The sequence below is a fragment of the Siniperca chuatsi genome, linkage group LG4 (assembly GCF_020085105.1).
Source record: "Siniperca chuatsi isolate FFG_IHB_CAS linkage group LG4, ASM2008510v1, whole genome shotgun sequence".
In the NCBI taxonomy this organism is placed as follows: Eukaryota; Metazoa; Chordata; class Actinopteri; order Centrarchiformes; family Sinipercidae; genus Siniperca; species Siniperca chuatsi.
This window is the reverse complement of record NC_058045.1, coordinates 31,070,263-31,085,381: the sequence shown is the minus strand read 5'-3', so window position 1 is coordinate 31,085,381 and position 15,119 is coordinate 31,070,263. Positions and strand designations below refer to the sequence as shown.

Sequence of the window (15,119 nt, the reverse complement as noted above, 5' to 3'; positions counted from 1 at the left end):
GAGCTTTCAGCTTCACTGGCTTTATTCTGAAAGCTAGTAAGTGGACCTTTTTAAGCTTAGAATATTTTATAACATATACTTTTCCCAAAGGACAAAAATGAACTTTCATGGTCAGGTGTTTTTGTAAATGATTACTGGTCAGTTTTCTTTCCTAAAACTCCTCTTGTGGTTTTCAGCTCTGTGTTTCAGAGGAAAACTGGTGACTGAATTATAATGTTCGCTGCCAACAGACTGCTCAGTATGTGCTGGACTGCTGGATGGAAACAAATTTTTTTTTTAAATGTGCGATAGGTTGTGTTTAAGGTTGAGAAAAATAATCTGGCTTCTTGAATGTCAAAAACACGTCCTCTGATCAGTTTTGAGCAGGTCGTTGCTTTTGGTGTCACATTTTTTGGAGTTATTTAAGTATATTTTACAGAAAATACTGAATTAATATTTAAAAATGACTTTTAGATAAGACTGACACCGTGAGTACTGCATGATTTACTACAGTGGGTCCCAACCTGAGGAGTCATAAGGTGATGGGAGATAACAAAGAACAAAAAAGTTCTGAGTTCTGCTTTTTCCCCTCTGTAATACTGGATAGTTTTACCTCTGCAGGCATCTAAAATTATTGAAATGAAACAATCACTGTGGTGATAGACGTGTACAGCCTATGACAAGGGGTTGCAAATTTACATAATGTAAATTTTTAAATAGTGTTTACCTCAGTGGCAGAGAGAACCGGGCCTTTTATTTGTATAAATTCAGTATAATATTCATTTCCACGGCACTTATTAACAGTCATGTCAGCCGTATCTGATTTTTATTCATGAATAAAACTCAACACTTCCTCCAGACTTTTCACACTGCAGCATTCCTTTTTATAGGTAGGCTTTTAATGTGAAAAAACATCAGGATGTGTTGAGTTTTGTTTACAGTAGCTTAACATTGATCAGGAGTACGGCAAAGGAAAAAAACAACAAACTAATTAGAGTATGAAAACAAGACTTGGTGCCGTGGAAATAGACTTTTTGGATTTTACCAGATTTACCATGTCAGCTATTGTAGTAGGCTACAGGTACTTTGACCAACCTCAATGTGTTTTCTACACTCGCCCTTTGTTAACGACTGGACTTTATTTCTTCGGCTATTATTTGAGGCTCTGCCATTATTTGAATACTGGCTTTTATGTGAGAATTTATAGTCGGTTTGTTTTAAAGGGCCATAAACCAAAAACACATTTCTATTGCTGTTTCATCCACAACTGATCAACAGACAGACTGTCCCATCTTCAGCGAAGCGTACAAATGATAATAAGCTATAAGTCAGACTTGGTGCGTGACCTCTTGTCTTCCCGTTGTTCAGGGTGGACGTTGTGATCTGCCTCAGCACCACGGTGAGGAACGACACCCTGCAGGACGCCAAGGAGCAGCGAGTGTCCGTCAAATGTCGTAAACAGCTGCGGGTGGAGGAGGTGGAGATGGTACGTTCGCTGACACCGTGTTCACCAACACACAGCACAGTCAGTCAGCGGTCCGGTGTAACGTCTGGTTAGTTTAGTTTCCAAAGAGTCTCACTGTCACTCGAGCAGCAGCAGCACAGAGACAGGAAGTCCGACCACTGTAGATGTCAGTCTGAATGTCTGATAGCAGTCCACCATGTTAGTGTAAGAAAATTACCATTTTGTTTAACTAAAAGAAGAAATTTAAAAACCATACACTATGTGGCCAAAAGTAAATGGACACCCGAACCAAATTGATTCCAAAACCATGGGCATTAGTGCTCTATTTTAACCACGTTCAATCTTCTGGTTTCCGGATTTTCCCCCGATTTTGAAAATTGGCTGCAGGGATTTGCTCCCATTCAGCCACGAGAACATTGTCACTCTCCACTGAAACCCATGTATTTCCAAATGTGGTGATTTTAAATCTAGATAAACTGAAAGAGTAAATGTTTCTTGAATGGGCTGAGAAATTATCCTACTTCATGTTACATAAACCATTTAAAAACTCATTGGACTATCTGAAAAATGCATTGTCATGAAGCTGTAAACAGGGCTGTTTATCTAAAAGTTGTTGGATGGGGTTGAGGTCAGGACTCTGTGCAGACCAGTCAAGTTCTTCCACATAAAACTGCGAATGTTGAAACAGGAAAGAGACAAACACAGACTCTTGACATGAAGTTGGAAGAACACTATTAACTCCAATGACGGGAAATCTTAATGCTACAGCATAAAATTACATTTTAGGTAAGGGGCCTAGACCAAACCGGGCCATATAGTGGCCAAAAGTACCTTATTTAAGACCCAGAATTTTAAAAGTTGCAGAATATTTTCTTCCCAGTTATGACCGTACAGAAAGGTTTCTTTTATATAAAACCTTAATAACAGGGGGAAAAAAGTGTAGCAGTGAGAAATACACTTCAATAACATCTCTGACAAAGCACACCTCTAGTTGATTGTTTTTCCATTTCATAAACCCGAGGGTGTTCAAATGCTCTTAAAGAAAATGTTCCTTAAGGTCATTCGAACACTTCTGTATTCATGAAACAAAACAAGTCAGATGAACACAAAACAGTTAAACAGAAATGTATGAATTATGTGTATTTCTATATTAGACAGGATGTGTGCGTATATGTCAGGTTTACAAGAACAACAAGAGTAACAGTATTCAGACATTTGTAAAAGGCCAACAGCAAGCAGATTGTTGAAAGCTTCTGCTCTTGTCTGAGCTCTTGTTCTGATGGTTTTCTCTCTCGAGATGTTTGCTTAAGCCGGTCTGGCTTTCTTTTTCTTCGCTTGCACAGATTAAAAGTTTCTGTGTTTTCTTTGTGTTTTCTGTAAATCCACTAAATCCTCCCTGAATCTCTGCAGTCGGAAGACATCCGCCTGGAGCCGGAGCTGTACGACTCCTGTAAGCAGGACATCAACAAACTGTGTCAGAACGTGGCCTTCGGCAACGCACAGGTCAGCAGCTTCTCTCTCTCACACACACACACACACACACACACACACACACACACACACACACACACACACACACACACACACACACACACACACACTGTTCACATAATTTTCTTTTTGTTTTCACATTATACCTCGACACTGGTGTGTGTGGGGGGGAAAATGGGAAAGATTGCTGAGCAAGTTTTGGTAATTGCACCATACTGACATTTCTTGAATTTGTATGCAATCAGATCTAATAAACAGTCGGCATGAACCCAGTGTAACTGCATAATGTGATGTTAGCTGTAAAATAGTGTTCTGTTCAACAGATTAAATGCTGAGAAACATTTTGCACACAGTTCAACAAACAGAAGTTTTTGCAGTAAAGGACTGAAACTGTATATATGTCAGCGTCTTAAACGTCCAGCGGGTTGTTTTCGGCCTGTATCAGGTAAAATTCCTGATAAAGGTCTGAATTTTTGTTGATAAATGTTGCAAGACTTTATTATGTGCAGGAACTTTTGTTAACTTTGAAACTGAAAACACAAAAATGTGTAAAAGTTTTAGAGCCAGCTGTCGTTGTGACCTCTGTCTTCGTTGACGCTCCAGTTTGAGAGAAATGTTCTGCATCGCATACGTCAAGTGATCCGCTAACGATCAAATCCACCTATCTCTCTCTGCGTGTAGGTTATCGAGTGTCTGAAGGAGAACAAGCGTCATCTGACTCAGCGATGCCACCAGCGGATCTTTAAGCTGCAGGAGGTCGAGATGGTTGATCCTGAACTGGACTACCAGCTGATGAGAGTCTGCAAGCACATGATCAGGGTAGGCCAGTAAAACTCAACATGCTCCGAGTGTTTGAGCTATAATGTGTTTAGAGTTTTTACAGTAATCTAAAAGATGCTGAAAATAAACCGAGCTGAAAGCACGATACATATCGAACAGTGATGTGTGTTGGTGTGTTGTGTTTGTAACAGCAGTTTTATGTGACTGTGTGCGTTTCAGCGGTTCTGTACGGAGTCGGAGGGCAAGAACGTTCTTCAGTGTCTGAAACAGAACAAGAACAGCGAGCTGATGGACCCTAAATGCAAACAGATGATCACCAAGAGACAGATCACCCAGAACACAGGTACACACACACACACACACACACACACACACCTTAACCCTGACCCTAACCTAATTGTAACCTGAACCCTAAAACCAAGTCTTAACCCTCAAAAAGCCGTCTCTACCAGTGGGGACCTCAGTCTTTGTCCCCGCTGTGACACAAGTCCCCATGGGTTAGTGTGCATTCAGGTTAAAGTCCCCATAAGAACATGAAACACACACACACACACACACACACACCCACCCACACACACCCAGGTCCAGTCTCTCTTCTGACTCTGCCTGACGTCCATCATCTACACTCATTAATTAATACATCAGACTTTGCATTACAGTACTGGAAAAGTCAAAGGATTTTACATCACGACCACAAGTACAACTGCTGAAAGTGTGTGTGTGTGTGTGTGTGGGTTCAGACTACAGGCTGAACCCAGTCCTGAGGAAGGCCTGTAAAGCCGACATCCCGAAGTTCTGTCAGCCCATCCTGAACAAGGCGACAGCCGACAGCGAGCTGGAGGGTCAGGTCATCTCCTGCCTCAAACTCAAATACGCCGACCAGGTGAGACACACTTGTCTTTACTGTAAACAACACAGCCACGACACCATGTTGGTGTAGAGAGTTCCTGATATGCTTTACCATAGAGGCTTTCTTTTACCAGTCTTTGATGGTACTGAGGTTTTCTGTCCATATTCTGAGATAGATTAATATCTACTGGACTGGACGGTAACATTTGAACAGCTTGGTATTTTAAAAAAAGATAAAACTATAATTTTGTTAGCATTTATCATCTACTGCTTCCATGAGGTTTTGACAGCACATCTACAGCAGAGACTAATGGGAGTTGGATCGTGTCCTGTTGGTCACGTGGTTAAGAATCATATCATAAACCTGCAGCGTCCCCTGGTTCAGCTCCGGCTATCAGACCCCTCTCTCTCGCCATGTTTCATCTCTACCTCTCGTGAAACCTGCCTGCTAACAAAGTCCTTGTTCTATCTTTCTTAAAATAAGTTACTGTCGATTACAGTAGAAGATAACAATTTGTCTTGGACAGAAAACCACAGTACAGTTTCAGCTTTTTAGGGTGAATGATGGCAGATGGGATGAACCAAAAGCTAGTGTTTGAGAGCGTATGTATGTTAGAGAAGAGCCATCAGATGTGTGGTGTTATACTGTATATACAGAATATCATTCAAGTCAATCTGATTAAGTCATGAACCGTTAGATGTACCAAAACCCGAGAAGTCTTAAAGACAGTTAGCCTGTAAATAAGAACCTCGAGTCTGGAAAGTTCTTGAAGTAATTATTTAGGCCATAAACATATTCATGTTTGTGTTTGTGTGTGTTGTGACAGCGTTTGTCTACAGACTGTGAGGATCAGATCCGGGTCATCCTGCAGGAGTCAGCGCTGGACTACAGACTGGACCCTCAGCTGCAGATCCACTGCACACAGGAGGTTCACACGCTTCTGCTTTCTTACTAACACACACATTCTCAACACCTCATTGTTCAGCTGATTACTGGGAGTTATGAGTATCAGAGTCTGTGATTTAAGGAGCAAACCTACTTTATTGACATTTCTTCAGATATTTTGATTGTGCCACAGCAGCTGCCTAAATGTTTCCTTCAGTGGAAAAGTGAGAGAGTAAAAATTTAGTCTGTCACAGTTTCATACTGCATCTAGAAACAAATTTTTATTTTTTTTATTTCACTCTTTGTGACGTTTTTAAATGTGATTATTGTCAGTAGTGCTCAGAAGTCGTCGCTTGTGTCTAGCGTAATTTCCTGTTAGTGCAACATTTGGGCAGTTAGTAAACAAGAAAACATCCAATCGTGGTGGATACTTTTCTATTATAAGTATACTGTATTGTGTAATGGGACTCACCTGAATCATGTGACATTTGTTGCAATGTGGCTGTCCGGCCAGCAGGGGGTGATGATAACTCATTCATTGGCCGAGGAGAAGAAACTACTGCACGTTTCATTGGTAGTTTAGGCGGGACCGACTGGTGGGATTGGCTAAAAGGCTAAAACTACTTTTTAATTTTTGGCTAAATTTGGAGAAAAACTATTTGCACGTGAACTTCCTTCACATCTTAGATTTTATTACGTCTGAAGTGCTGTAAATACTTCCTGAAAGTAGAAATCTTCAAAAAAAGGATTAAATGCACAGATCAAAGCGGGGGAAATCATAAAATCATGAAAGCAATTAAAAATATAAAAACAGTAAGTGTATAAAAATATATTAATGTAAATAAAATAAAAGCTCTGTCAGTTCAGCTCCTTGGTGCACACTAATCCCCCTGTGGTGCTGCTGGTCCTAATTCATTCTGTCAGACATCAAAAGATGTTGACTTAACGCAGACTGATCTTAATGGAACTTGACAAGTGGAAATTCATACAGCTGATGCCACTAATATACAAATTATCGCAAGATGTCATCTGGTTCTCGGAACAAAGCCGAGTGCAGCGCCTAATAACTGCTGAGAAGTCAGTATTTGACAATTTCTCAGTGTGAAAATTAAAATAGCACGGAGGCACATGATGATCTACTCAGCCCTGGTTACAGTGAGCAGGCAGCGGCTCAGTGCCTTGCTCAGAGGCACTTTGACAGCACATGTAGTGACTGTGTGTGTGTGTGTGTGTGTGTGTGTGTTTCAGATTTCCAGGCTGTGTGCGGAGGAGGCAGCAGCTCAGGAGCAGACGGGGCAGGTGGAGGAGTGTCTGAAGGTCAACCTGCTGAAGATCAAACAGGAAGGATGTAAGAAGGTAAACCAACTCACTGCTGCTTTCACTGACCGCTGAGGGGAGAGGAAATTCCAGCGTCATGATATGCAATCTGTACAGCCACTAATTTATTTTCGTTTTAAAACTCTGGCATGAACAGAAAACATGACGATAACGAGCCGTTTACGTAGAAAATCTCATTCGTCTCTAGATTTTCAAAATCGATCACGAGCCCTTTTTTTTCAGACTTTGACATATGAAACCTTCCTCTTCTTTTTCTCCTCTTCGTCTTTATTCTATTCCTCATCTACCTCCTGCTTCCTTTTATCTTTACCTCCTCCTCCCCTTCTTTATCCTCCTTTTTTTTCTTGTCCTTGTCCTTCTTTTACTGCTTTTATTTCCCCCTTTCAATATTTCCTCATCCTTTTTCCTCCTCGTTGTCGTCTTTCCATCCTCCTCCTCCTCCTCCCCTTTCTCCCCCATCTCTTCCCCTCCTCCTCCTCCTCCTCCCGCAGGAGGTGTTGAACATGCTGAAGGAGAGTAAGGCGGACATCTTTGTCGACCCCGTCCTCCACACAGCCTGCGCTCTTGACATCAAACACCAATGTGCAGCCATCCCACCTGGCAAGGGACGACGTGAGTCCACAAACCAACACTCGCCTCAGCTGTGACGTGAAAATCGGAAGCCATTTTTATCACCTGAAAAGAAAACACGGGAAATCGGATATGATTTTATCTTGTTTTTTGAGATGGATTTAAAATGGAAAACCGTTTGGTCCATAAGTTGGACTTGGTCAAAGTATTTAGATTAGATAGACAGACAGTAGATAGATTTGTAGGTCAAAGATCCTCCATAGAAAACATTTTTTCCCATTGCAAAATGTAAATGTCAGTTTTGCTATTTGGATGTTTTGCCACTTTTTTTCTTATTTACACACATCTTGTCTGTATACATTATTTAAATGTTGTTTCAGTTCATTAAGTTTTAACAAACAGGTTTGTTTAGGTGTTCAGCATCAGCATTAAAACTAAAATATATTAGAAACTATATAAAAAAGAGGACTAAATAGATTCTAACCATCGTTTATTAATCATCTGACCTCAAACAATGCAGCTACAAACCAACATAAGATGCAAGTTCATGCGCGTTGTGTTCTGTTGTTTCCTCAGAGATGTCGTGCCTGATGGAGGCGCTGCAGGACAAACGTGTTCGTCTGCAGCCAGAGTGCAAGAAGAGGCTTCAGGATCGCATCGACATGTGGAGCTACGCTGCCAAGGTACATGAACCACAACTTCTTCACCCTGTCAGTAAAACACTGTGAAAACACAGCTGGAGGTGAGGTGACAAAGCAGGAGACACACTGAGCTCTTCACACCACAGAACCAACACAAACAGGCGCTCCGCAGTTCACTTTCCTCGGTGTTTGTTGGAGTCCTGGATACAACCCTTCAGCTGAGGACAGGTTGTTTTCTGGGCCTGGAAATGTAAGATATAATTCAACTTGAGAAAACGCCACTTTTTAATTTGAACAATTGATTTTATAATTAGTTTTTAAAAGTACATGTGTGTGCACTTAATGAGTGAGAGTTCTGGACTTACATATTTTTTACCAAATGTTTAGAAATATGTGACAAAACTGAAGTAAAACTTTGTCTTCTTTGTTTTTAAATTTCAACCTCAGATCCTATAATAAGTCTATAATGCACTGTGTATAAAAATAGGGACATTAGGAACCAAAAAAAGGCCCCATTGAAACCCATTAAAACTGCGGTTTGTGATCCCACGGAGGTTACAGTATAGAATCATGCATTCTCTTATGTGAGGCTTTCATTACGGAGTCCTGGCTTCAAATTTGTAGTTTTTACTATTTTCCACCATATTGAGCCATTTTCCCATATATGGCCGATGGGGGAAATGCATGCTATTTTCCGGGTGTCCTGTGGGGGCGCTATTGCTGTATAATGGAACCAATAAAGCAAATGTTTGAAATTGAAATGTTTGTTGATATGGATGTCATAGAGTTGTGTGTGTGAGAGAGAGATTTGTACTACAGGTGTGTACTCGTGTACATTGCATGACCTTATGAGCCGAGAGCAAATGCTTCTGATTTAATTTGTTTTCATTCGCTCTGTTTCTTGTGTCTTTGCTGTACGGAGTTAAAAACGTGAGCTTGACTTTGATATAGAAGTGCAAATTCCCTCTATAATTTCTTCTTATATGCTTGCAACACACACCTACACAGAGGCACATGCTTCGAAGATGCAGCTGTGGGTAAAATCACAACAAATGCTGGTTTTGTTTCTGAGACCATTGGTGAGTTTATGAAACTGCTGTTGCAGTCAAATCTATAAGTATATCCAGCTTGAGGGGATTTTAATTTCATACCTGGCAAGATGGAGAAAAGATCTTTCGCAGTGCAGGAAGTCGTGGATGCAGTCATGCAATCGTAAAGTGAGGAGGAGCATGAGGAAACGGAGGAGGACTCGGTAAAAGGAAAACATTTTTTATTTTATTTTTTATCCTCTAATATCTGACACTGCACAAAAAATAATAATGCATAAAAATCAGTGTTGTTAATCATTGACATATCCCAGGTTGTGATAATTCCCAAAAAAAAAAATCCAGTTTACATTTAGTATATGGAAAATATTACATTTTTAGTTTTTCAAAAAAAAAAAACAGTGGCATCATGTAAACAAGTTGGCAATTAAAGGGTTAAAATCCTGAAAATGAATGAATATTTAAGTTATGATCAGGACTGATGTGGGTTAAAAAATTAACTCAGTGAAAGTAGAAAATAAATATGTAATATTTTAATATTTTTATAGCAGTTATTTGACTCAGACATGTTTTGTCCTCTAATGCAAAGCTTTATGACAAATGACAAAACTTTAACATTAAAATTGGTAAAAGTTGCTTTACCTACACTTTTTTTCTCGGTACTGTTCGTGCATCGGTTTTATTTATTATTAATGGGATGAGTTAAAATCCAGTTTAAAATGTTGTACTTTGAAATTAATGAGCTGTATCAAATCAGTTGTAAGTTGGCATTTCATTTAAATGAGTCAACGAGCTGCATTAAATCTGTTTGAATAACGAGCAATAAAACATTTGTCTAAGGGGCTTTTATGTTTTTATATGTAATGAGTTTAAAGGGAGCTTTTTTTATTGATTTGTGCTGCATAAAATCGGTTTTAAATTGGCTTTTAATTTGAAATTGAGTTAACAAGCTGTATGAAATCTGTTTGTTTTTTTTAAAGGGGCTTTTATTTTGGAATTCATTAAATGAGCTGCATGAAGTAGACTGAAGTGAACCCAGCTGAGCTCACACTGTCCTGTCCTCACTTCCTGTCAGGTGGCTCCTGCTGACGGTTTCTCAGACCTGGCCATGCAGGTGATGACCTCGCCATCCAAGAACTATATCCTGACTATGATTGGTGCGGGGGTGTCGCTGCTCTTCCTGATGGGGCTGCTCTGCGGCAGATTCACCAAACGCGTCACTCAGGAGCTGAAGGACAGGTAGACCCCGCCCACCCCGGGGTCAGAACACACCCACAGGAGAAATGACCACCGCTAAACAGAACTACCCACCCCCCCACCCCTATTTAGCCCCTTTACTTTACGCCCACCAAAACTCCACCTGCCTCCCCCGATTCACCCCTTCAGTACTCCACCCCACTTGATTTACAAACGCCCCTCCAGGCTTGTTTTTCACCTCTTCTTCCATCGCTGGAATGACATTACCCACAACCCTGCAGGCTAAAGTGGGCTTGATCAGTGACTCACCCGCTCTTCTGCTACATGAGCCCCACCCACTCTCCAGGAGGCCACGCCCACTGCCGCCTCTTCTTATTCATCATCTTTTTTTCTTCTTCTCTTCCTGAGCTTCTATACAGAGCACCGGGTCTTCCTGCAGTTTTACCCCGCACTCACCTGATGCAGTATTACTTCGCTTTTTTACCCCCCCACCTGCCTTTGCTGTGGGGTGGCGGGTGAGGAAGGGGGTGGGGGTGGGGGTTGTGGTGATATGGGGGTCAGAGGTTAAGATATGGGGGCGAGGGAGGAGAATGAAATCATTAAGTGTAAATGTGTAGAAAGTGGGAATGCTCATGTATAGAGCAGATTAATGAGTCCAGTATTTTAATGACTACAGTGTGTGTGTGTGTGTGATCGTCTTTCTGCCACCATATTGTTCTAGTTTGTCCTCCTGCTAAACAGTTTTCGGGGATTGTTTGGCTCTGGATATATCCTCCTTTTTTTTTTTTTGCTGATGTGTGTTAGTTAGATTTTATCGCCATGGGACTGCCAGGCGGGCGGTGCCAACCAGCCAGCCCTCCACCGATGAGATTGGGGGTGCACATCACGAACACTCAGCCGGCTCGCTCAAAGCTCTTCCTACAACAGGAATTATTTGTGGTTATTTTTTTTATTTTATTTTTTATTTTTTTGAAACGGCAGACCTGGCAACCTCAGCTCTCGTCTAATGCAGTCCGATTTTTTTTTTTGTTTTTGTTTTGTTTTTTTATATTGTTTTTCTTTTCCCCCAGCCAAACTGTGCCATAAATGCACCACGTCCACCTGCTGCTCCCAGCTTAGCCGCTTTCACCGTTTCAGCAGCTGGTTGGGACGTTTGCTTGACATCGCGCACGCCGTCTGGAAATGCTGTGGCTGGTTTCCGCCATGCCGGGACGCAGAGTCGGGGGTGATCCCAGTCTGATCCGGGCCTGGGTGGAGCAGACAGAATGGGCGAACTGGCTCTTCTTTTTTGTTAATTTTCATCCAGTCGTGAACTGGCAGAGCGGCTGTTGGTATCGTGCTGGTTGGTGCAGAGAAGCTGAGAGCAACGCAGGAAAAGAAAAAAACAGAATAAAGAAATGAAAAGATTCTAGATTATTATAGAGATGTGAACATTTTTGTGTAAAGATGATACTGGAATCACTGCACATTTTTTGTTCTTTTTTTTATATCTATAAATATATATATATTGTTTTGTCATAGCCTTATTTATTTGTTTACTAATGGTCAAAGGTTTTTTTTTTTCTTCCCTATGATTTGAATGTTCTCTGGTTGCCTTTTCTCTAGCAAGCTAGCATCCCTCCTTCCTGCATGGGGGGGGAGGAGGGAGAGGGGAGGATATGGGGGAGGGTGCAGCCGGCGACGGTTTGGCCTCCTCTGGGCATCGACCAGCTGGCAGGTGTTTCACGTATGGCAGCGAACGCCTCTCCGGTAGGCAGTGACTCAGATTTCTGCCGTGGCGACGCTGAAGACAGCGGCACGTTATAAATCAACTTTTTGAAGAACTGGAGCGGCTGTTAAACATGGCGTCCTGAATACTTTAGTGACTGATCATTAATGACGCTCTGTTCCGCATCAGACAGAACGATAAGTCCACGTAATCTGAGATCAGAAGAGACGAGTAGGGCGACGGTGACGAGGCCGTACGTCGATATCTTTAATGTGATGATACTTCAGGGGTTGACCACTGGTGCTTTCATACCTGATCAGTGACGTGGACGTGAAGACCGAAGAGGATTCGGGGTTCATTTCGCGGAGCTACAACTGTTGGACAAGTTCAGAAAACAGTTTAATTCAAGTGTGACGCAGCCTTCGAAGACGCGCGCTTTAGCGTGATATTGAGCGTGCTTTCGGTTAGCCTGGTTTGAAGGCTGTCAGTTGAAATTCAACATGATCTCATGTTGTTTCATATCACAATATCAACTCTTTGTGGTTTGTCTCTGCTTTGTCGCATCGGTGCCGAGGAAATGATCTTGGATATGAGCAGAGGAAAGAGAAACACGCACAAATCCAAGAAAATAACCAGAAACATGCAAACAAAGTTAAAGCTCAAAGGTCCACTTACTAGCTTTTTGGGTGCTTGGACTGCATGTCACGGTCTTCTTCAGTGCATAGCGCTGACTCAGGTGTCGGATTTGTGTAATTACCGAAGGAAACGGCCGAACTGTTTCTGGATCTGCTCAGCCTGCAGGTTAGTGCCGGAGGAGGAAGAGGCGGTCCAGGTTTCCGGTTTAATCGCGCGGTGTTGTCGAGCTTTTTGGTCTCGGTTGGAAGACAGAAAGAAGTCTTGCTTGAGAAGGTCCCGATGCCACTCGGTGTGTCTGTAAAACACTAAATGAGAATCTCTCCTCTCTCCCAGCTCGAGCCGAGCATGTGTACATGTGTACTATACTGAGTGATGACATACTGTAAACTACGTACCGTGCACTTAGCCTGTACTCTTTATTTCTTTTCTGATTGTCGAAGCTTGCTGTGGTGAGCGCTGCCCTCCCCGCTTGTAAATGAGACGTCCTGATTCGTTGAATTGCCTTCTTTTTTTTTTTTCTTCTCCATCTGACGTCGGTTTTATCAAAGCGTGCCTACTCACCGTCCCACCGAGGGATCCCGCTGTACAGAACATCCCAGAACCCCCTGCAGCACCCAGCAGAGGAGCGCGTGTGTGTGTGTGTGTGTGTGTGTGTGTGTGCGTGCGTGCTGGATGACGTGTCTGTGTGTGTGTGTGTGTGTGTGTGTGTGTTGCCCACAGGATGCTGTGCGATCTCCGGTCGGTTCCTCGCTGTTTTCGCTGTCCCGAGCGATGATGACTAGAACACTTAGATTTTAAGTTTGTGATGATAAAGATCTTTTTGTAAACAACGTTTTGTGTCTGAATCCATTGGGCTCCTGATCATCTGATTGATTTTTTTCCCTGTCCACTTTTTCTTTTTTTTGGTTTCTTTTTGTTGTTCTGTACAGATGAAAATTGGACAGTTTGTTAATAATAATAGTCTGCAAGGTTTCTATTCTGTTGTCCGGTCTGTTTATTACAAAAGCCTATTATTATTCTATCAATATTTCTTATTTTCAACAAATCCCATGAAAAAACCCAAACCAACGATGAATGAATGAATCTGTGTGTGTGTGTGTGTGTGTGTGTGTGTGTGTGTGTGTGTGTGTGTGTGAGAATCACAGCTGATGGATCTTCTTCCTCCATTGTTGTCCAGAAACTATTAAAACACATCAGTGAGCCGCTCTGCTGCACTGGGTGACATGTTCCTTCATCACCATGAACACACACACTGTAGTTTATTCTGACTCAGCCCCACACACACCGTCCTGCTGCCGCAAACACTCACTACAGCACCACATGTGGATTCATCCGCCGCTGGAAATAGTCCCCAACAAATGCACTGTTTCCTCCTGTTGGTCTGATAAAAACTACAGCGAGCAGCTGTTTTAGGAAATTACTGAGCCTTTTTAAACATGAAAATATATATTTGTTAGATGTTTTTAAAGATTTATATCTTCAGTAGGAACCAATGGGCTCGGAGCTGAGAGCCACAGACAGGAAGTCAAAGTATTGAGAGACGGACTGACACATTGTTGGGTTTTGGGCTTCGTGGGATTTGTTGAAAAATGATGAGTGATCCCATCTTTTAAAAGACCATTGTGGTTTATTACAACAAATTTTGTAGGTTAATTTGACTCGGTTAAGGATGTTGCCAGATCTCAACAACTGACTTGGTGAGTACAATGTTATTGTTACTAAGTGGAAAGATGGCAAAAAATTAGAATAGAAATGACACCCATATTGTGATAAACCAGAATTATCCTTTAAAAATATCTTCCAGGAAGTTAAGCGACTTGTCACGATGGACAGAAAATGATCAAAATCGATGCAGCAGAACCAGAGATACCGTTTTTTTTTTTTTTTTAATTGCTAGGATTCTTCTTCCTTGTCAAAGCTTGGTTCCTACATTACCCACAATGCAACGCAACCCCTGACAGTTCAGTCAGAGATTCAGGCGTGTTATGCTAGTAGCGGCTAATGCAGCCTGGAGCCTGCAGCAGAGACGAGCAGCAGCTGCAGAGGTCTGGTGAGCTCACCTCTTTCTAACTCCACACCAACACATTTGTTTCATCTTCAAACTTGTAGTCTTCAGCCCCGACCGACGCCGACTCAAGTGACATCACCTGAGGACATTTATCAGACTCCACACAGCTCCCTCTGGAGACACTGAAGGCTTTATACTATTAAAACAGATGCAGCAGAACTACCTGGAAACACACTGATGTGTAAATACGTGGAGTTCCCCTTTAAGAAACTGGGGTTTTGATAAAAGTACGTTTTTGGTATGTGGTGTTGTGCAGCTGTATTTTATAACATGATCGGCAAAGCCCTTTAAAATGTAATTCGGACTGTAAAGAGGAATTCCAGACAATGTAAATTCAAACGCTCCATCGAAAAGGTTTTTTCATTAGGTAGAGAGAGAGCTCTTATTTTAAAACCAGTTTTGGGATCTGTGGAGCAGATTCTGGTGAAATCCTTGAAAGCCTCTAAACTTGTTTCCAGACCTTTT

General features: G+C 41.8%; 1 protein-coding gene across 2 annotated transcripts in view; it reads left to right on the top strand.

Annotated features, from left to right (window-relative positions):
* Nucleotides 1–13,562, top strand: part of LOC122874437 (Golgi apparatus protein 1-like) — a 43,673-nt gene extending 30,111 nt beyond the window's left edge. For both annotated transcript variants that reach the window (XM_044192307.1, XM_044192308.1), the window contains 10 exons: nt 1,348–1,465; nt 2,855–2,947; nt 3,617–3,754; nt 3,935–4,058; nt 4,456–4,598; nt 5,392–5,493; nt 6,699–6,806; nt 7,280–7,400; nt 7,935–8,041; nt 10,121–13,562. In XM_044192307.1, coding sequence (XP_044048242.1) covers nt 1,348–1,465; nt 2,855–2,947; nt 3,617–3,754; nt 3,935–4,058; nt 4,456–4,598; nt 5,392–5,493; nt 6,699–6,806; nt 7,280–7,400; nt 7,935–8,041; nt 10,121–10,288 — 1,222 coding nt within the window. In that variant the 3' untranslated portion in view covers nt 10,289–13,562. The remainder of the gene's footprint in view (nt 1–1,347; nt 1,466–2,854; nt 2,948–3,616; nt 3,755–3,934; nt 4,059–4,455; nt 4,599–5,391; nt 5,494–6,698; nt 6,807–7,279; nt 7,401–7,934; nt 8,042–10,120) is intronic.
* Nucleotides 13,563–15,119: the final 1,557 nt, after the last annotated feature.